The 19,585-nt window shown below is 60.2% G+C and overlaps 3 protein-coding genes across 3 annotated transcripts; 2 read left to right on the plus strand and 1 right to left on the minus strand.

Moving 5' to 3' along the window:
* Window positions 1-244: 244 nt before the first annotated feature.
* On the plus strand, window positions 245-8,776 carry PRCC (proline rich mitotic checkpoint control factor). The gene is made up of 7 exons (XM_068414610.1): window positions 245-1,077; window positions 3,410-3,457; window positions 3,988-4,566; window positions 5,134-5,229; window positions 5,771-5,914; window positions 6,501-6,566; window positions 7,114-8,776. The coding sequence occupies exons 1-7, from the start codon at window positions 517-519 to the stop codon at window positions 7,198-7,200; spliced, it is 1,581 nt and encodes a 526-aa protein (XP_068270711.1). The 5' UTR covers window positions 245-516; the 3' UTR covers window positions 7,201-8,776.
* Window positions 8,777-9,729: 953 nt separating this feature from the next.
* Window positions 9,730-14,154, minus strand: SH2D2A (SH2 domain containing 2A). Its single transcript, XM_068415130.1, has 9 exons — window positions 14,101-14,154; window positions 13,297-13,377; window positions 11,983-12,117; window positions 11,653-11,807; window positions 11,434-11,523; window positions 11,195-11,360; window positions 10,761-10,928; window positions 10,105-10,605; window positions 9,730-9,846 (listed from the first exon to the last, which is right to left on the minus strand). Exons 1-9 carry the CDS (start codon window positions 14,152-14,154, stop codon window positions 9,730-9,732), a joined length of 1,467 nt encoding a protein of 488 aa, XP_068271231.1.
* Window positions 14,155-15,642: 1,488 nt separating this feature from the next.
* Window positions 15,643-19,179, plus strand: LOC137671535 (death-associated protein kinase 2-like). The gene is made up of 12 exons (XM_068415131.1): window positions 15,643-15,711; window positions 15,930-16,033; window positions 16,113-16,334; window positions 16,414-16,552; window positions 16,696-16,825; window positions 17,070-17,118; window positions 17,248-17,274; window positions 17,388-17,540; window positions 18,188-18,233; window positions 18,314-18,403; window positions 18,632-18,715; window positions 19,007-19,179. Exons 1-12 carry the CDS (start codon window positions 15,643-15,645, stop codon window positions 19,085-19,087), a joined length of 1,194 nt encoding a protein of 397 aa, XP_068271232.1. The 3' UTR covers window positions 19,088-19,179.
* The last annotated feature ends 406 nt before the right edge of the window (window positions 19,180-19,585 follow it).

Raw genomic sequence — 19,585 nt, forward strand, 5'->3', positions numbered from 1 at the left:
CACCGACTCCCCCTCCCCCCGCCCGGGTTCACCGGGGCCTTCCCGCCCCGTCACCTTCGGCACCACCCGCTTCCCCCCCGCCATGTCAGGGCCCGCCCCGCGGTGCACGCCGGGAGCGGTGGTCCCGCCGGGGCGGCGGCGCAGACTACATTTCCCGTGGTGCAGCGCGGCGGGGCCCGCTGGGAGGTGGGCGGGGGAGGCGCGCGGGGCACGCCGGGAGTTGTAGTCCGGCGGCGCTGGGGAGCGGGGCGCACCCGGCAGCCATTATCTGGGAGCGCGGCGCACCGGGCGCGGAGCTGGGCGCTGGGTCGCCTCGCCGCCTCTCCGAGCCCGCGGTCCTGCCGCTGCGCGGGGGTGGGGCCGCCATGGCGGCTTAGCCTCGCCCATACCCTCCCCTTCCTCCCCGCTACGGTGGCTGAAGGCGCGGCGGCGGCGAGCGAGGCCTAGGTGGGAGGGCGGATCCTCGGCCTCGCGTAGCGGCTCCTGCCCGCGGAGGGCCGCCCTCCTGGGGTGGCCATGTCCCTGGTGGCCTATGCGAGCAGCGAAGAGGAGAGCGATGCGGAGGAGGCCGCGGGCGAGGAGGAGGAAGCCGCCGCTCCGCCTCCTGCCGCAGACCAGCAGCCCCCGGCTCGGGGGCTTTTCGCCAATTTGCCTCCCCCCAAAGCCTCGGTGATGCCCCCGCTGCCGCTGGCTCACCAGCCGCTGGGCAGCGGCTTCCCCCTGCTGCCACCGCCCCACGGCGGGCCGCCCCCTCCTTTCCTTATGGGCCCCCCGCCTGGCATGAGGGGCTTCAGCACCCCTCCGCCGGCCATGAGCCTGGCCCAGGCCTCGGCCGCCAGCCTGCCCGAGCCGGACGCCAGCGGGACCGGGAGCGGGGAGCAGCCCAGGCTGGAGGGGCTCCTCCTGCCTCCCCCGAGGAATGCTGCCACCACGACCGCTGCCTCTACCCTCAACCTGCCCCCTCCTGTCTCGGCCTCTGCTGCTCTGCCCGGGGCTGGGGTGGATTTGAGCCTCCCCAAGCCAAAGAAGAGGACGGAGCCGGTGCGGATCACGGCGCCCGAGTTGCACAAGGGAGATGTGAGTATGAAACAAACCACCAGCTCTTGGCGGGGTGGGGGCCTGCTCAAGCCTTCCCGAGAAGGAGCCCCTTTGTGTGTGAAATCCTCTCCCCGGAGCAATCCCCCCGTGGGTTTGTTTGCCCAGAAATCACAGCGTCTTTCTTTGCTTTTCTCCCATCACAGCATAGCAAGGTACCAAAACGTCGCCTGGTGCTGTTGTTGTGGCATCTATGGGGAGGTTTGTCCCCGCTGCCAGCCCTAATCCTAAAGCGCTTTGCAGAATTAAACTGATATAGAAACCTTATTTATAATCATAATACAGCAAAACCCAGATTATCTGCGCCCTTATTTATTACTGAAGTTAACGAGTTGATGATGTGGAGCTGTATGGCCTTGCGTGGGGGTATCCCACAACAGCCTCTGCTTTTGTTTGCTGTGCAATTGATAGATTTTCCTGACAATTTTTTGCGTATTTAAAGGCTTCAGGTGTCCTCCAGACCTTTAGCTAATCATTTCCCTCTTAGCTTGTGCTTGTTTTGTGTTTGCAGTGCTCCTGAGCGCTGAATCCAGACAGCCCCGTGGCAAGAGCAGGGACCTGCTGTCCCTGCCCCCTTTTTTTGTTGTTCTGAGTGTCCCTATTGATCAGCTTTTCCTTCTTTCCCCTCATTCACTCTGGGACAGCGCTGTCCTAGCACGGAGGTGACAGTCGCGTGGCTGTGTCTGGCCTCCGTCGATGCTTCTGGTGAGACTTCAGTGCCTCTGGCTGTAGGAAGAGCTGAACTACGAAGCTTAGGGTCATTTCCACGGCGACAGGTAGCTCGAGGAGGAGGTTTGACTGTGTGGATTTATAAACAGCGTCGATTAATAGTGGTCTGCCAGCACCTTGGGCCTGGGGGAGCTGAAACGAAGTCAGCGCGTCTCGCTTTGCTCTTCCAGCCTCATTGATTCTGGGATTCCCTTTTAGGCAGAAGGATGAGGGATGTCCCACTCTCTTACCCCCTTTTTCCTTACTTGCTTTCTTGCAGCACTTCGGAATAAAGCAAGTGTTGGGGCTTTTCTCTTCCTCGCTGCTTGTAGTTACTGAAACAAGCTCAAATGGAAGGAGATTTGTTCCTCCCATTTATCTCCCCCTCTGTATTCCACCTTTGAGCAGAAATACTGCAGGTCGTCGGCGTCAAGCGAGTGAATGGATGTAGAAGGGAGAAAAAGGACCTTAAAACCTGAGCTGGATTCCTGGAAGTCCCTTGGCCTGTGACCCACGTCCTCGCTCCCTCTTTCTCCTTAAAATACCTCCTGTCCCTTTTGTCTGCCCCTCTGGAGACGCTCCCGGGCAGCCTGCTTTATCTCCTCGCTCCCACGCGGGGTTTTATGGCAACTCTTGCCTTTATTTATGCATGTTCTTCGTCTTTGTCCTCTTTTATAATTTAGATAGTAAACTGGCAGCAGGCTCTTGTTTCCTGTAATCTCTTTAAAGTGCTCTGCAAAGCTATAAAACGATAAAGACGTTAAGGGCCTTTTCAGATGCCAGAGACAACCAGACTTGCCACTCAAATTTTAAACGGAGATTTTAGCAACTCCCCGTTCATCCCCACAGTGAATTTTTACGCCCTTTGTGTGGTTTTGTTCTTCCCCCTCTATTAAAGTGATGTTGTCTGTTACTTTGAAAGAGAGCGCTGACCTTACGCCGTGCAGCTTGTATTCTTTGTCTTGCTTTAGGTTTATTTTCCTGTCATTTATTTAAAAAAAATAAATCAATTTTGAGCCGTTGGCTCTCTTAAGTGCTAATTTCTGGCACCTGAGTTTCTCTGCTTTAGAGCAGCATTAAAAAGTCGCCTTGAAAATGGGGAATTTTAGGTTAAGGAATCCTTTTTTTGGTTCTATAAGTTGCCTAAATGAGCTCAAGTTGGGGTTGGGCTGTGGATAGATCACTCTTACGAGATCTTTAAGAGGTGGTGCTGGCTTGTTTGCAAAGCTTCAGGTTTTTACAGCAGAACTCAGGTTATTTTTTTGCCTCTGCCCGGCCCACAGCAGACCCAGCTGTCTCTAAATATAGCAACAAGTCCCATGGTCCTGCTTTAACCATGGACAGTTTATTTATCTCTCGTAGTAGTAACCAGGACAGGCTTTTATCTCTCTTTGCCCTGACATAGATGCATCAGCAAGATGGTGAAAAAGAGCTTGACAACATCCCACTGTTGCTTTTTAGCTCGGCTGGTGGCAGATTTTAAATCCAGATCCTCGTTACCGTGATGCTTTGACTGGTTCAAACTGAAAATTAATAAATTACGTGGTGGATGAGCTTCTTTATTTTAATATCTTGCGTTGTGCTAAGCTCTGTTTTTCTTTCTCAGTCAGATTCAGAGGAAGATGAACCAGCAAAGAAGAAAACTACTCTTCAGGTAAATACCTCGGATATTCAATTAAACAAGTTTCACGGGAAAGAAGCATTTGACTGTGACAGATCTTGGGTTTCTGCTAGTGTAAACCAGCCACTCTGATCAGCTGGAATTTTATACACTTCTAGTGTATAAAAAATATAAAATATAAAATATAAAAGTGTATATAATATATATAATATATATAATATACACTTTTAGTGTATAAAATTCCTGAAATCCCCTGGGAATGGGGGATTGACCCTGGGGTGTCAAGTCCCTTTTTTTGGGCAATTTTATAAATTTGAATCTTGGGAAAATTGGCATTAATTTGGGAAGTTGGCACCACATTTCCCTGAAGTCCCACTGGCCTTTTGTGCAAGAAAGCCCCGCGGCGTGTTCGAAGCAGCAACCGATTGTGCTGAGCAATGGGAAACCCATTAACGCTGTTAGAATTGGAGGAGAGATAATTGGCAGGGAGTCAGGCAGACTAAAGAGTCTCACTCATTTCTCTTTATTTCTCTGAACCATTTGCCCTGCACGGAACTCACCAGGGACGCGGCGAGGGCTCCGGTTTATCCGCTTTGCTCCCTCAACCCAAAAATTTGACAGTGAAAGAGACCAATCGGTTACTTTTGCCCTACGCCTTCTCGAAGAAAGCAGGAGAAAACGCCTCCGACTCCAAGCCCACCAAGGCCCCGACCTCGTCCTCCAAAACAAAACCTCTGTCCAAGCCAGCGGTGCCCACGACTCCGTCTCCGTCTGCCATCAAAGCGGCTGCCAAGAGCGCTGCCTTGCAGGTAACCAAGCAGATCACGCAGGAAGAGGACGACAGCGACGAAGAGGTGGAACCAGAGAACTACTTCTCCTTGTCTGACAGGAGCGAGCCCAGCGTCGTGGGTGCTGCAGAGACGTACGTGTACTCTGGCACGGTGGTGTCGGAGGACCCACCGCCTGGGACAGAGACAGAGCCCCAATTCCAGGACGCTGCTGCTAATGCCCCTCTGGAGTTCAAAACGGGCGCGGGTTCCAGCGGTGCTCAGCACAGCTGGGTGCCCAAGCCTGGAGAAGACTACGGCAGCCAGCCCTACGGCCAGTTCCCTGCCTACGGCGAGGCTGGTGCATATTATCAGGTGGGTTCACTGGGAGGTGAAGCTCTGAGAAGGCATCTGGGACGAGGGGCTCTGAATTAATTACTGGAGCAGGCTAATGTGGGGATCTAACCTGTCTGGGCTAGCTGGGGCAAGGAGCAGAGATCCTCAGCACTTAGCACAAGAGGGTTCCTCTGGCACGAGAGCTGTAGATGCTCTTTGCTGGATAAATGTTTAATAGCTGTGCTCGTTTTAAAGTGCCCCTGTGCAACTGTCCCTGTTGTTGTCAGGGTGCAGAATCGGGGCTCGCCAGAGCTGGTGTCTGAAGCCAGGTTGTTTCTAGTAATTCAGCAAAGTGTTGTTGAGTATCTCTGAAAAAAACACCCTGTAAACTCTTCAGTAGTACCAGAGTAATGAGGTGTGATTAATGACTACTTAGGAGGTACACACGTAACGTGCTGTACTCCCCGGAGTGAAATCCTTCTGGGTGAAAAAGCAGCAGCTCACGGGGCGAGGTACAGTGCTCCATCGTGGGGTCTCTGTATATGGTTGCTCCAGGATTGATCTTGCTTTGCTCTTGTGACAAACTGCTTTTCCTTTTGCTGACAGGATTACTACAGCAGTGGGTACTACCAGGAGGTGGAACCAGCCCAGGCACCGCCGCAGGAGACGAACACTGACTCCTCCTTCATCGATGACGAAGCGGTTGGCACTTTGCTGTCTACCCCGCTGCAGAATTTGCATTTAAGCTCTGCTAGAACGTAGGACCTGCTTGGCAGGCACAGTCCTGCCCCACCAGCACGACCTGTGCTTCATGCCGAGTTGCACCAAGTTGTTCTGTGGGGTCTAGTGTTATGGACACATGCAGTGTCCTTCCAGCAGCCTCTTGGGCTACTGCTCCAGGCGGGTTGGCTTGCTTTATAAAGGGGCCTCTTTGCTTTGGAGGTGGGTTTGTGTTACAAGAGGTGGGTGTGTTAGCAGCAAACCTTCAGGTGCCTCCCTGGCACTTAAAACGAGACCCAGGAGTCCGAGGGTCTCCTGAGCAAGACTGAAAGCAAGAGTAAATGCTGTTTAAATGCAGAGCACGAAGGTTATAATCTCACTTCTCCTAAAGAAAAAGATCCTGGCTGGAAAAATGTTTGTTGATGTGGCTTGTCCCATGCTCAGACCCCATCTGCCTTGTTCCAGGGTAGCGTTGGGGTGTGATGTGCGTGCGTAACTCTGGTTGTTTCTGTTCTTCTTTCAGTTCAAGCGTCTGCAAGGCAAGCGGAACCGAGGGAGGGAAGAGATCAACTTTGTAGACATCAAAGGTGATGATCAGCTGAGTGGAGCCCAGCAGTGGCTGACCAAATCCTTAACAGAGGAGAAGACCATGAAATCGTTCAGCAAGGTACAGGCAGGAAGGGAGGAGTGCTGGCTGGGAGCTTGGACACCACTCTTCAGTTCCCGTTCCAGCTGGAGCTGTGTTGGGTGCTGTGCAGTCAGCAGGGTGGGGGGACAGGGACCCTGTGTTGTATAAATAATGACATGTGAGAGTCCAGTAGAGCTGCTCAAAGCACACTCCCAGCGTGCAGGTGGTAAAGACCAGCCAGGAACTGCTTCAGCCTACGGAATGGTTGGACATTAGGAAGCATTTCTTCTCAGCAAGGGTCATTAGCCATTGGAAGGGGCTGCCCAGGGAGGTGGTGGAGTCACCATCTCTGGAGGGGTTTAAGACAAGACTGGACATGGCCCTTAGTGCCCTGGTCTAGTTGCCATGGTGGTGTCAGGGCAATGGTTGGACTCCATGAGCCCAGAGGGCTCTTCCAACCTCATTGATTCTGTGATCTGCCCAGAGCCGTTTCATATGAAACAAAAACCATTCTATGGTTCTATGAAATGCTTCTTGAAATGGCTTTGTGCAAGCTCTTGTCTTCTTTTGCTGCCTGGGTCAGTATCTTTCCAGGTTTAACAGTTCACCTGCTTTTGCTTTCTAGAAAAAAGGAGATCAACCCACGGGACAGCAAAGGAGAAAACATCAGATCACGTACCTGATCCATCAGGTGAGTGACCTCCCTCTAGCATGGAAACTCACCCAGGCAGAACGACAAGGCCTGATGCTTGGCAGCACGAGGCAGAGCTGGTGGAGCTGCTTGTTCAGCAGGTGGGGACCAGGGGCTGACCCTCAGAGCACCCTGAGCCACTCTGGTGGGGACAGAGGTGGCCGTGCTGCAGCAGCGTCCTGGCCACCTCTGGCAGCAGCGCCTTGTCCCCAAGGGTGTCACAGCACTGAGCTTCCAGCTTGCTTTTTGCCCTGCTTCGCTCTTCCCCTCCCACCCAGCTCCAGTGGTGGTGTGTGTTCCCAGACTCTCTGCTTCCCCTCTTCGTTCCACACCGCTGCTGTGAACCACCCCACAGCCTTTCAGCATGAATGAAATGCCTGTGCATCCCCATTAATTCAGGCCTTTGTCGAGATAATTGTGCTAACTCCTGTAACGAGGCTTCTCGCTGAAGTGCTCTGTAATCCCCGTCAGCGGGGGGCAGAGGAGGGTGGAATACTGCTGAGTCAGTGAGCAGCGACGCTGATGTTCATCCTCTCCCTTTCTGCAGGCAAAGGAAAGAGAACTGGAACTGAAAAACACATGGTCTGAAAACAAGCTCAGCCGACGTCAGACTCAAGCCAAATACGGATTCTAACATCTCTGTCCCACTTCTTGGCTGTTGGCCCAGGTGACCTGCTGCGTCGGACTTCTCCTGGCCTGGACATCCGCCAGGCCCCGTGTAGCGCGCGCTCTGCTCGGTGGGTGGGAGGACACTGCGCTCCCCTGCCTGGCAGGAGAAAGGTTGAATGCAAACCAGTCCTGAAACTCCACCTGTAACCTTTCCCCTCCCTCCTTATAAACCATAATGTGGAAGGTTGGAATCAAGTCTGTTTTGTACGACGGAGGACAGGCCCAGGGCAGGCGCCTGGTGCGAGGCTTGGAGCTTTTGTGGAGGTACAGGGGTGGCGACTCCTCCTTCGACGTAGCCTCGCCACTGGACCCTTAGCCAGACTCAATAAACTTCCAGTTCCCACTTTGCTCCTTTCTTGGACTCGCTCTGCGTTGAGAGGGTGATTTTTCTTTCTCAAAGTGAGTTTCAAGAGCAAGCCTGGCTTTTTTTTTTGCTTTATCCTTTTCTTTGAGACATCCTCACGGTTGCTCACTCACATCCAAGTACATCCAGCGCTCCTCTCGTGAATTATTTTGATATCTTTTTGTTTTAAGCGTGGCTAATTAGTGGTTTTGTTCTCAGCTCTGCCCACCTGTATGTCTCAAACCATGTGGAGGGAAAACTCCTTTACAGGTCAGAGCTTGCGATAGAGGTGAAACCCCCCGAGTGTGGGACGCCCAAAAAGCAGCGAGGATCTCTCGCCCGGCACGAGGTGCTCCTGAGGGCTTTCGGATCAGCGTGATCCATGTGTGTATGTACATTTCTCTTCCTTTTTCCCCCCCGTTTCCTCCTCCTCCCCCTGACCTGGGGCCTGCAGCGCTGTACTGGGCTGCTCTCCAGACTGCCTGAGCCGAGTATTCCCAGCGGTGCCGCTGGCAAGCGAAGCAGCAGCGTTTCCTCTGAGCAGACACAGATGGAAGCTGCCAACTGTATATTTTTCTTTTTTTTTTTTTTTCCATCTTGCTTGTATCAATTCTGTTTCAATTAAGTGTTAACTTTACCCTCCTGGCTGGGAAGAGGAGACTGTGTCCGGCCTTAACTTTTTAAAATGAAATCTTTTCTTTAAGGTATTCAGTCTAGGCGATACGACTGCGAATCACGTGCAGCCTCGCTGGCCAGATCCACGGATCTGTAGCCAAATCTCTGTGGCCTCGTGTAATTTTTTGGTCACCAAAGCGTGTGATGCCGAAGGGAACAGAGAGCTGGGCTGGTTAGTGAACTTACACACCCACCACTAAGGGTTTATATTTGTTGTAACCGCGGCTAAACCAGTTAATATTTCTTATTATGTTTAGAAAAACTCCCAAGAGGTTGTTTTTCTCCCGTGTTACCTGTTAAAAACGAGCAAACCAACCCCCACGAAGCCTTTTCTTAGACTATTTTAAAATAATCCCAATTCTAGTTTAGTTCCCTGGATGTTTTAGTACTTTGCAAAGCCCGTTTTGAGTATTTGAATGAGCAGAATAAAGTTACTTGTTGAGTAATTTATTCATATATGTACAGTGAAAGCCTCTGAAAAGAGATTTGATAAAAGGAATAAACTTTTAAATGAACCCAACCACACTTGTTTCCAGCGTGAGGTGCTCGGCTCCTTCCTCGAGGCATCGCTTTTCCTTCTCCCCTCCCTGCTTCATCCTCCTGCAGGCCCCCAAACTGCTTCAGTGGGAGCCCTGGGGTGAGGTGAGGGGCTGAAGCTCATGGATTCCCCTTTTATTTTTTCATTTTGGTGTGTAATGGCTTATTTTTAGCACTAGAGGGGAGCTGTGAGGACGGGAATCGTGGCTGACTCTGCTTTTAGCCGTGTAAGAGCGACAAAATGTAGGCTTCTGAGAAGCGTAGGATGTTTTTCTGAGAGGTAAAACAACCACAGCCCCACAGCCCTCCTTTTTCCTCCCTGTCCTGAGGCTGAGTGTGGGGTTGGAGCTGTCCTGGGGCATTTTCTGCTCCGTTTAAGGCTGGATGCTCCAACGACGCTGCCTCGGACAAAACGATGAGGCCGGGGTTTTGCACCCCTCTGGGCAAGCCCTTCACCGGTGTCACCGACCCAGCAGCTGAGATTTGGTCCTCAGGTTTGGTGTTTTGTGGCTGAGGAAACAGGCAAGAGGGGCTTGGAGGTGTCGGCAGCGAGCTGGTGAGGGTTGGTGTGACCCTGCTTGCCGGGCTGCGGCCTCGCTGCGGCTCGTGGCCAAGTTAACGTCTGATTCTGAACGCACCAGCTGTGCCCGAAACCCATCTCTGGTTTTACTGTAATAGCCTTTTCCGCCCTCATTCTATTAATAGAAACCTCTTTTTTTTCAGTGTGTTGGAAGATAAATTAAATCTGTTCCGCTATTCCCCTCCCAAGCGTCTCGCAGGGCTCGGGAAGGGCGTGGGAATCCCAGCGCGGCGCGGCCCGGCATCGCTGGTTGTCTGCGGAGGGGCCGACTGCAGCCTCAGCCCTCACCCCCCCCAGCTCCAAGGTGGTGGGGAAGGAGCCCGAGAGCTTCCTTCTGCCTGGGCAACTGGGGCTTGTCTTTAGAGCCGGTCTCCGGGAAGCTGCTCGTAGACGTTCTCGGGGCCCTTCGGCTTCGCTGCGCTCGTGCTCCGGCCGCGAAGGGGATCCTCGAGCAGCGGCGGGTTCCCCGTCATGCCCTGCAGGGAAGGGCGAAGGGAAACGGCCCTGAGATCGCGTGGAGGTTTGATTGAGGCCCTGCTTAAAGTTGGTCCTTCACCCTCCCAGCCCTCAACTTCCCTCCCGGTGAGTTGGGGGCTGTTGCTTTGGCGTGGGGCACCCACCCTCTTCTCCCCCCATCACCCTGATGCGGAGTGAGCCCATGACCCACCATGGGAGGGATGCTGAGACATGGTGGTGGGACCGAGCTCTAGAGCAACTCTACGACGTGACCTCACCTCCGTGGCCGGCCCGGCGCCTCCTCTCTCCTTCCCGTCCGCGGTGGGAGCCGCCGGGAGCTGCCGTCTCTTGGAGGCCTGGCTGGAGACGCTGCGGAAGAGCCGGCGGTGAGCGCGGGGCTTGGGGGGCAGCGTGGAGAAGGCGCCTCGACCCCCTTTGGGAAGCGACGTGGGCAGCTCCCGCCGGGCCAGGGCCACCTCGGAGTAGACGTTCTCCTCGGGGCTCGAGCCCCGTCCCACGGCGTAGAAGGGGATGGGCTCTTCCAGCTCGTAGCAGGCGGAGGGGCTGGGGGCGATGCCCTCGTGGGGCTCGGCGTAGGTGTGGAAGCACATGAGCTGCTGGTACTTGGTGTCAGGCGGCTGGGGCGGCGCGGAGGGGACGGCTTCTTTGTGTACCCGAGCGTAGGGACCCTCGGGAGCCCCTCGGCTGGGGCTGTGCGGCCCCTGAGCTATGGCCGAGGAGCTGGCTTTGGCTGGGAGCGGCGGGGGGACACTGGGAGCCTGTGGAAGAGAGGGGACAGGTCGGAGGTGAGGGCTGGAAGTGGAGCCGTGGTGGCTGGGGCTGCGTCCCCCCGTCCCGGCTGCGTCCAGGAGAGCTCAGTCCAGGCTGCGCCTTCTGTCCTTGGGCAAGTGTCCCTATCCCCCTCTTGCCCTGCCTTTACCTCCCTGGAGGAGCCTCCCTCGGTGCTGGGGGGCACTGGGGGGGCTGCGGCTGCTCTGGGGGGGCCCTTGACCACGGTGCTGTACGCCGGGGGGTTTGCTGGCGCTTCGCTCGATGGGGAACGCACGGCTGGGGTCCGCATCCCTCCTTGGGGCTCATCTTCCTGCAACGAGACGAGAGAGGTGCTGGGGTGGGTGCGTGGTCCGGAGCTGGGTGCTGGTCCCAGTTCGGGTGTGCTGGTCCCAGTTCGGGTGTGCTGCCCACGGTTCAGCTCCTCGCTCCTGGCTGGGATGCTGCAGGGTGGCCCCGGTGCCAACCCCGGCGTCGGTGATGCTTGGGCTTCCCTTGGCTTTGATTTTTCCCAGCTTGGGAAAATAATTCCCGACTTTTTATGATCTGACCCGAGTTTTTCAGGGGCTGGGTGCTCACCCTCCTGCACGGCACGGTCAGGAACTCGTGGTACGGCGTGATGGGCGCGGTGGCGTAGTGCCGCAGCAGGGCGCCCAGCTCGGCGTGGGCACTCCGCTCGCCCAGGATCACGTACCGCCCGTCCGGCAGCTGGTCCAGGACGAAGTGCCGGCAGCGATCCCTGCCCCTGCGAGGAAAGGGGATGGGGTTGGCACAGAGGGGACCGACGGGGGGGTCCTGGGGCTCTGGGGGTCCCTCACCTGTAGGACAGGACGAAGCCCACGGTGCTCTCGCTGAAGCGGACCAGGAAGCAGCCCAGGGGCTGATCCTGCAGCAGCTCCTCCGTCTCCCTGCGGGAAGGGGCCCGGAGCCACTCGCTGTCACCCTTTTTGTGGGATCCAGGGGTCCAGCTCCCTGTTTGGGAGCCCAGGGGTGGGGGTGCTGAAGGGTCCCCCCCCTCGCCTCCCCCCCGTGCTCACCTCCGGCTGATGAAGCCGTGGAACCAGGCTGGGAGCTCGCCCTCGGCCCCCAGCCTCGTGGCTTGTGTCTGCTCGAACCACAGCCTCGTCCGGGCACGCAGGGCCACCAGCTCTGGCCTCGGGTCCCCCTCCAGTGGGGACCAGCCTGGTGGGACCTGGAGGGAAGTGGGGAACAACCAGGGGGTTCAGGTGAGGACGTGCCCCGAGGATGCTCCACTCCCTGCATGGGGCTCCTGGTGCAGAGAGGACACGGTCCCTGCGGGGTGTGAGCCCGGGGGTGCTGGGAGAGGGGTGGGGGGGGGATGGACCCTTCACAGCCCCGTGTCCTACCCTGTCATGTGTGTCGTGGTGTCCCCAGGGCTGCACCGGGGTCATGTTGGATCCCGGCTTGGCGCTGGCCGTGTTGTCCTCACTGATGGCTCTGAAGGTGCTGGAGAGGGGCCAGTTGTCATCCATGGGGGTCCTCTGTCCCAGGGAGGGGGGAGAAATGGGCTGAGGGCAGTGAAACCTCCCCATCGCTGCCCGTGGGGCACTGGGATGTGGTAAGTGTCACCTCCACCTCGTGCCCCCCATCCTGGGGCTCATCACCCAGCTTCTCCCCAGGGAAACCACCCCGGACCCCCGCGTCGAGAAGGGACGAGGACCCTGGGACCCCAGAGGAGAAAAGGCCCGGGGCACCGGTGAGCTGGTGGAGGGGGGTAGGCGTGTGAACCCCCCAGCCCCCCAAAAGTCCCTGGGGTGTCAGGTCAGCGTGGGGAGGGCAGTGAGGACTCCGAGGGCCCCCGAGCTCGGCCCCGAGCAGCCAACGCTCAGCAAAACCCCGTTAATCCCCAGCAGATGCTTGAGGGGGTGGAAGGGGCCGGGGCTGGGCCGAGCCGGGAGGCGAAGCTGAGTCAGAGGAGCTGGTTGAGGCTCATCCCAGAGTGGGGGGATCCAGTTTGGGGGGACTGGGAGAGCTGGGGGGGGGACAGCACCTTGTCTCCACCTTTAACTGGCTGCGGTGGCCAGCCCGTCCCTGTGCCCGGGCAGGCAGGGGCAGGCAGGGGCAGGCAGGGGCAGGCAGGGGCAGGCAGGGGCAGGCAGGGAGGTGGTTGACAAAGCGAAACAAACCACCCCAAACCGCAGCAACGCAACGCAGGGAGGCGAATTCGGGTCAGATCCTGCCCCGGGCAGGGCCAGGCAGCTTGGGGACAAAGCCACTGTCCCCCATGTGTCCCCCAGCTGGGTGGGGGTCCTGGGTGGAGGTGGGGGGCTCGTCCCTGCTCCACCATCCCAGCACATTGGCCTCAGAGAGGCGGCTCGGGGGGCTTTACTCCCCAGGGTGGGATGTGCTGATAAACCCCTCGCTCCCGGGGTGGGAATGGGTCAAATTGGGCTGGAAGTGGGTCAAACCAGGCTTGAAATGGGCTAAATCCTTTCCTGGAGCTGGATTTCCCCCTCGAAGAGGGTAAGACCTGGCTGGGACGGGCACGGGACCCCTCTCTCCGCACCCACTTGCCCTCTGCCCCTTCCCCACCACGCCCTTGGAGCATCCCCGCGTCACCCAGCGCTTGCCCCATCCCCAGTGCCCCCACTCGGGGTTTGCTCCCCGACCTTTTACCCCCCACCCCAACCCCCCAGGCATCCCCCAGCGCAGGCACCCACCTCTGCCCGGCCCCGCAGGGACCCGGGGGTCCGGAGCTGATGGGCACCGCTGCCGCCCTCGTCTCCGCTGCCTGCAGGAAGCTGCAACCGAAGCCGCAAGAGCCTTTGCGCGACGGCGGAGACGTCACGGGAAGGTGGCACTGGGGTGACACCCAGGTGGCACTGGGACCCTCGAGGCTGGGCTGTGGTGAGGAGGGGGCTGTGGCTGCCCACCCACCCGTAAAGGGCTCTTTGTTCCATCCCAGGAGGATGCTGCGTGGGGCAGCAAGGCTCGGCTGGCCCAGGCTCAGGCCGTGCCACCCGGCACGGTGGCATCTGGCACCGCTTCCCTTCCTCGGGGGGCAGCGTCCTTGTCCCCATCGGCTGCCGTGCTGGGGACATCGAGGGGGGGGGTGAGCCCAGCTGGGAAACGCAGTAGCAGAGCTGCCAGCACCGCACACCAGCCGTGACGTTCCCTCCCAGCGGTGCCAGGCTCCGGGTGCTGCGGCGAGAGCGGTGCCAACCCCGTGGTGCCAACCCTGCGGTGCCAACCCTGCTGCACCCCGGAGGTGGCTGGGATGAGGGATTGGGGCTGGGATTGGGGCTGGGGACGGCTCACCGATGGCACCAGGACGGAGTGTGCCAGGAGGTGGCTTTGCCAGCCCCGGGGTGGCGACGGTGCCCGGTGCCAGCGCCGGCTCTCTCCACCTTAACAAACCCGTCCCTCCCCGCCACCTTCACACCCTCCACTCCGCTTCCCCTCCGCCAGCCGCCCGACGAGGTTGTTTTTATCTGTCACCCAGGTTTCCTGTTTGCAATCCTCACGTTGACGGGCGCCAGGGTGGCCATCGGCCAAGGGGACAGCGACGAAGGGGGCATCGGCCGCCAGCGGCTCGTCCCACCGCGTCCCGGCCACTCCTCGAAGTGCTGGAAACGCCGGGAATTGTCCCTAAAAGGCCTTTCCCAGCCCCTCCGTGGGGGGATTTCTCAAGAGCCTTTGGCAGGAGGAACGCAAAAAGCTTTTTTTTTGTGCCGGAGCCTGCGCCAGCTCCCCGGGACGTCGAGGAAAAAGCCTGGCACGGCCGGGGTTTGCCGGAGGAAGGCTGGAGGCGTGGGCGGTGGCACCGGGGGCGCGGACCCTCGCGCGGAGGTGAGGGGTGTTGGGGTGCCGGGGTCAGTCCCGGTGCAGCGGGGGGGGAGTTCTGGGGTCTTGTGGTGTTTTTTTGGTAGCTGATGGTGGGAGCGGCCGCTGTCCCCGGCGGGGTCGTTGCCCTGGGAGCCCATCGCCCCGTCGGTGGGTGCCAGGGCTGGTTTTCCACCAGCAGCAGGACGTGGTGGGATTCCATGCTCTGCCCTCCGCAGCCCCTGCGAGCCCAGCCCTGGCAGCCGTGAGCCCACCCGTGGCGGCGTGTGCCCACCCGTGCCTCAGTTTCCCTCCCTGGTGTGGGGGGTGGCTGCCCAGTGAGGGATGGGGAGGGGGATTGGCTTCTCGTGTCCCTCCCCAGGGGACAAACGGACAGGCCGTGACCCCGGGCGGTGCGTTGGTGTCACATGCCGGGGATGGTGGCCTGGCTCCAGCCGCGGCCGCCCCCACGCACATACCAGCCCGGGGACCAGCCGGTGCCTGGCCGGGTGCCCCCCACAAACCCGGGGGTGCCACAGGGCTGTCACCGTGGGCAGCAGCTGTCCCCTGGAACGAGGGAGAGCACGGCTGGGCACGGAGGAAGGCTCGGGAGGGTAAGGGGGCACAGCCGGGGCGAGCGAGGGGACACCGGGCTTGGGGACTGTTAGGGCCACCGTGGGGGGACAGATAAAGCCAAGGCAGGTGGTGGTGGGGGGGTCGGTGTCTTGGGGTCTCGTGGGCCCTTATCACGCTGTTTTTTCCTGCGGGGGGGACCCCACCTCCGGCCGCTGTCACCTTCCTTATCCCTTTCCCGGTGGCCTTGAACCCCGCAGCCAGGTCCAGGAGACCTCCCGCTCTCAGGGACACAGTGCTGGGGACATCGAGGTGGCCCCAAGATTGGGGCTCGGAGCCCATGTCCCCCCCTTGTCTGCCTCCCTGCAGAGCTGTGGGTCCCAGCTGGAGCAGCACTGGCCCCATTTTACAGCTGGGGAAACTGAGGCACAGGGATGGGGTCGTGTGTTTGGTGCTGCAGGAGCTGGTTTGTGGCTTGGAGCTGCTGGGGACAAGAGCCAGGACCCCCTTAGTGTGTCCTGCCCATCAGTGTCATGAGTTGGGGGGGGCTCAGCCAGATCCATGGGGTGCAGCAGGGCCCTGGCCCAGCAGAGCCCTCCGTGGGACCCCGCTGTCCCCCCCCAAAGCCCCTCTGCCCCCCCCTCACCCAGTGCCCTCTTGTCTTTGCAGCGATGGCCGAGGGCGGCCGGGCCGGGGTCCGGGCTGAGGGGGGGCTGGGGGCCACCCCTGACAGCACCCAGGTGAGGTGTGACCGAGGGGCTGCGGGTGCAGGGTCCCCTGAGTGGGGCTGGGGGCTGTGACCGGGTGGGACTCACGGGTGAGCTCGTGGAGGGGGGGTTTGGCCACTATGGATCCTGGTCCCTGCATGGGGCAGGGTCGGGGTGTCACCACACATGGGGTGGGTTTGGGATGTCACCACAGCCCAGGCAGGCGGCTGAGCCAGGTGACATCCTCGCAGGGCACAGCCAGCCCCGTGGTGGCTACGGGGAGCGAGGGGCCGGTGGCCACCCTCCGCCCGGGCAGCGTGGAGGAGCTGTACGAGCTGCTGGAGCAGCTGGGCAGGTGAGGGGGTGCGGGGGGGTCCCCGTCCCCGGTGCGGGGACCAGCCCGGCCCCGATCCAGCCCCGGCCTCTCGCCACAGCGGGCACTTCGGCGTGGTGAAGCGCTGCCGGGAGCGCAGCACCGGCACCTTCTACGCCGCCAAATTCGTGAAGACGCGTCGGTGCCGGGGCAGCCGGCGGGGGCTGGAGCGGGCGCAGGTGGAGCGGGAGGTGACCATCCTCCGCCAGCTCGACCACCCCAACATCATGCGGCTCCACGACCTCTTCGCCAGCAGAGCCGAGATGGTGCTGGTGCTGGAGCTGTGAGTTGGGGGGTGGTCCTGGGGTCGGGGGGCACCCGTGGGAGGTGGCCAAGCTCAGCGCCATCCTCGCCCCGCGCAGGATTGGTGGCGGGGAGCTCTTCGACTTCATCGCCGAGAAGGAGATGCTGTCGGAGGAGGAGGCCATCGAGTTCCTGGGCCAGATCCTGCGCGGGGTGCAGTACCTGCACGCCCACCGCGTCGCCCACTTCGACCTCAAGGTGCCCGCTGGGACCCCCTGTGCCCACTCCTGGGGGGGATCCAGGCGCTGCATCCCCTCTGCCGGGCATCCCTGGCCGCATCCTGCCCCGGGTGCTGCTGCCCTCAGGTCCTGTCCCTCCCCGTCACCCCACTGTCCCCACAGCCCGAGAACATCATGCTGCAGGAGAAGGACGTCCCCAAGCCCCACATCAAGATCATCGACTTCGGGCTGGCCCAGCGCCTCGAGGACGGTGTCACCTTCAAGAGCCTCTGCGGGACCCCCCAGTACATCGGTATGGGGCCGGGGGGGTCCCCAAGCAGCCCTGAGGTGTCCCCAAGCAGCCCCGGGGGGTCCCCAAGCAGCCCCGCTCTGTAGGGTGCAGCTGGGATGCTCCGTGGGGATGCAGCAAAGTGATCCCTGGGGTGGGGATGGGACCCCCAGGGTGGGGATGGGACCCCCTGGGCATGCAGGGAGGGAGGGGACAGGACAGTGCTGTCCCCTCTGATGTCCCCTCCCCGGCTCACGTTCACCCCCAGCTCCTGAAGTGATCAACTACGAGCCGCTGAGCTCCGCGACCGACATGTGGTGAGGAGCAGGGAGGGGGGGGCTGAGGCAGGGGGTGGGGAGGGACCCCCACCTCCCCCAGGAGCTGTGGGGCACGGGGGGGGTGACCCTGGGGATGGCAGCGCCTGAGCCCCCACCTCTGCCTTTCAGGAGCATCGGGGTCATCACCTACATCCTGTGAGTACGGGGCGATGCTCCCTGTGGTGGGGGGAAACTGAGGCACGGGGACACCGCGATGTGGCCGGGCTGGTGCTGCCCTGGCACTCAGCGGCTCTGTCGTGTCCCCGCAGGCTCAGCGGCTTGTCCCCCTTCCAGGGTGAGACGGATGCCGAGACCCTCTCCAACGTCGTGGCTGGTGCCTACGAGTTCGAGGAGCGCTGCTTCAGCCAGACCTCCGAGATGGCCAAGGACTTCATCCGGCAGCTGCTGGTGAAGGAGCCAGAGTGAGTCACCATCATCCCCATCCCCATCATCCCCATCCCCATCATCTCCATCCCCATCATCTCCATCCCCGTCATCTCCATCCCCTTCTCCATTGTCTCCATCATCCCCATCTCCATCATCTTCATAATCTCCATTGTCCCCATCATCTCCATCCCACCTCCATCTCCATCCCACCTTCATCCCCATCATCTCCATCCCATCATCTCCATCATCCTCATCCCATCTCCATCTCCATCATCTCCATCATCCTCATCCCATCTCCATCTCCATCTCCATCATCTCCATCATCCTCATCCCATCTCCATCCCCATCATCTCCATCATCCTCATCCCATCTCCATCCCCATCATCTCCATCATCCTCATCCCATCTCCATCATCTCCATCATCCTCATCCCATCTCCATCATCTCCATCCCCATCCCTATCCCATCTCCATCATCTGCACCCCCATCCCACCTTCATCTCCATCATCTCCATTCCATCCCCATCATCTCCATTCCATCCCCATCATCCCCATCATCTCCATCCCTATCACCTCTGTAATCTCTGTAATCTCCATAATCTCCATCATCCCCATCCCCGTGGTGGATATGAGGGGCCAGGCCCCCCACCACCCCCCCCCCCACCACCTCCCTTTGTGCTGCAGGCACCGCATGACAGCGACCGAGTGCCTGGTCCACCCCTGGATCAAGGTGAGCGGGACGGGCGGGTGCTGGACCCCCAGGAGCGGGGTTGGGGGCACGGTGCCCACGCCGTGCCCTTGCCCCCGCAGCCCCTGAGCAGGAAGCAGGCCATGAACCGCAGCCGTTCCTCCATCAACATGAAAAACTTCCGCAAGTTCAACGCTCGGAGGAAGTGGAAGGTGCCGGGGGGGTCCTGGCCTTGGGGGGGGGGCACCCAGCAATGGGGTCCCACCACCCGTGGGGTCCCCGGGGAGCTCGGGCTGTGCTTCATCCCAGGGGTGGCTGCATCTCAGAGGGGTCTGCGTGGGGGGGGATGTCGTGCTGTGGGATGTGGGGGGCAGAGGAGGGGATTGATCCCCCCCCAGACCCCCATCTCCCCCCCAGACCCCCCCTCCTGCCCCCACCAGCTCTCCTACCACATGGTGTCCGCCTGCAACCGGCTCTGCCGCACGCGCCTGCTCTGCGGCCTGAGGAAGGAGGATGAGGAGCTGGTGAGTGGGTGGGAGCACCCAGACCCCCCCCCTTGGCGTGGGCTGGGGGAGAAGGGGGTTGGGGGGCCTGGACCCCCCCCCAAATGGAGAGAGGGGGCTGTGAGGGGGCTGTGCAATGGGGGGTGTCACCATCTGGGGTGCCCTCTCCCCTTGGGGGGGGTCCTCTCTCCTGGGGGGGGTCCTCTCCCCTTGGGGGGGTTCCTCTCTCCTGGGGAGGTTCCTCTCCCCTGGGGGGGTCCTCTCTCCTGGGGGGGGTCCTTTCCCTGCCCTCCACCCCCCCTGTGCCCCCAGCGCGGCTGCGAGAGCGACCAGGAGGAGGAGGGCAGCCACCCCGTCACGCTGCTGCGCCGGCGGAGAAGCAGCTGCTCCTAAACCCCCCCCAAAGGAGACGGGACCCCCCCGAGAGGCGCCACCCCATTGGGGTCCCCCCCATATCCCCATCCCAGGGCGCAGGAGCACTGTCCAGCCCCAGTTCTCCCAGTTCCATAGTGCTGGAGGGTCACTGGGGCAGCACCCCCCCCTATTCCTGCCCCCCCAGGGGGGGCTGCCCCATGGCTGGGACCCCCCACCTATGCGTGGCCCTCGAAATAAATATCTCCCCCTCATCTCCCCTCCGGTATCTGCACTGGCCAGTGCCCAGCGCCCGCAGCTTCCTCCCCCTCCTCCTCCTCACTGCTGGGGCGTGGGGACCCCAGGGGACACGGAGACCCCAGGGGACACGGAGACCCCAGAGGACGTGGGCTCCTGGCACCCCACGATGGAGGGTGACCCTCGGGGGGGTCCCTATCTGCTCTCCCACATCCTGGATCCTCCTGCTCCCACTGGGGAAACTGAGGCAGGAGGTGGCCGTGCCACAGGCGGCCACCCTGT

This window comes from Nyctibius grandis, chromosome 17 (assembly GCF_013368605.1).
Source record: "Nyctibius grandis isolate bNycGra1 chromosome 17, bNycGra1.pri, whole genome shotgun sequence".
Classification (NCBI taxonomy): Eukaryota; Metazoa; Chordata; class Aves; order Nyctibiiformes; family Nyctibiidae; genus Nyctibius; species Nyctibius grandis.

Bases quoted from the DNA above. Each gene is read 5' to 3' on its own strand.
- PRCC (XM_068414610.1), top strand. From the start codon at position 517: ATGTCCCTGGTGGCCTATGCGAGCAGCGAAGAGGAGAGCGATGCGGAG. The intron at 3,458-3,987 runs GTAAATACCTCG...GGAACTCACCAG, and splicing joins AGAAGAAAACTACTCTTCAG to GGACGCGGCGAGGGCTCCGG. The intron at 4,567-5,133 runs GTGGGTTCACTG...TTTTGCTGACAG, and splicing joins AGGCTGGTGCATATTATCAG to GATTACTACAGCAGTGGGTA.
- SH2D2A (XM_068415130.1), bottom strand. From the start codon at position 14,154: ATGCCCCCTTCGTCGCTGTCCCCTTGGCCGATGGCCACCCTGGCGCCC. The intron at 11,808-11,982 runs GTAGGACACGGG...ACTTCCCTCCAG, and splicing joins ACCACGACACACATGACAGG to GTCCCACCAGGCTGGTCCCC. The intron at 9,847-10,104 runs GTGAGGTCACGT...CCTTCCCTGCAG, and splicing joins GCGCCGGGCCGGCCACGGAG to GGCATGACGGGGAACCCGCC.
- LOC137671535 (XM_068415131.1), top strand. From the start codon at position 15,643: ATGGCCGAGGGCGGCCGGGCCGGGGTCCGGGCTGAGGGGGGGCTGGGG. The intron at 15,712-15,929 runs GTGAGGTGTGAC...ACATCCTCGCAG, and splicing joins CCACCCCTGACAGCACCCAG to GGCACAGCCAGCCCCGTGGT. The intron at 18,404-18,631 runs GTGCCGGGGGGG...TGCCCCCACCAG, and splicing joins ACGCTCGGAGGAAGTGGAAG to CTCTCCTACCACATGGTGTC.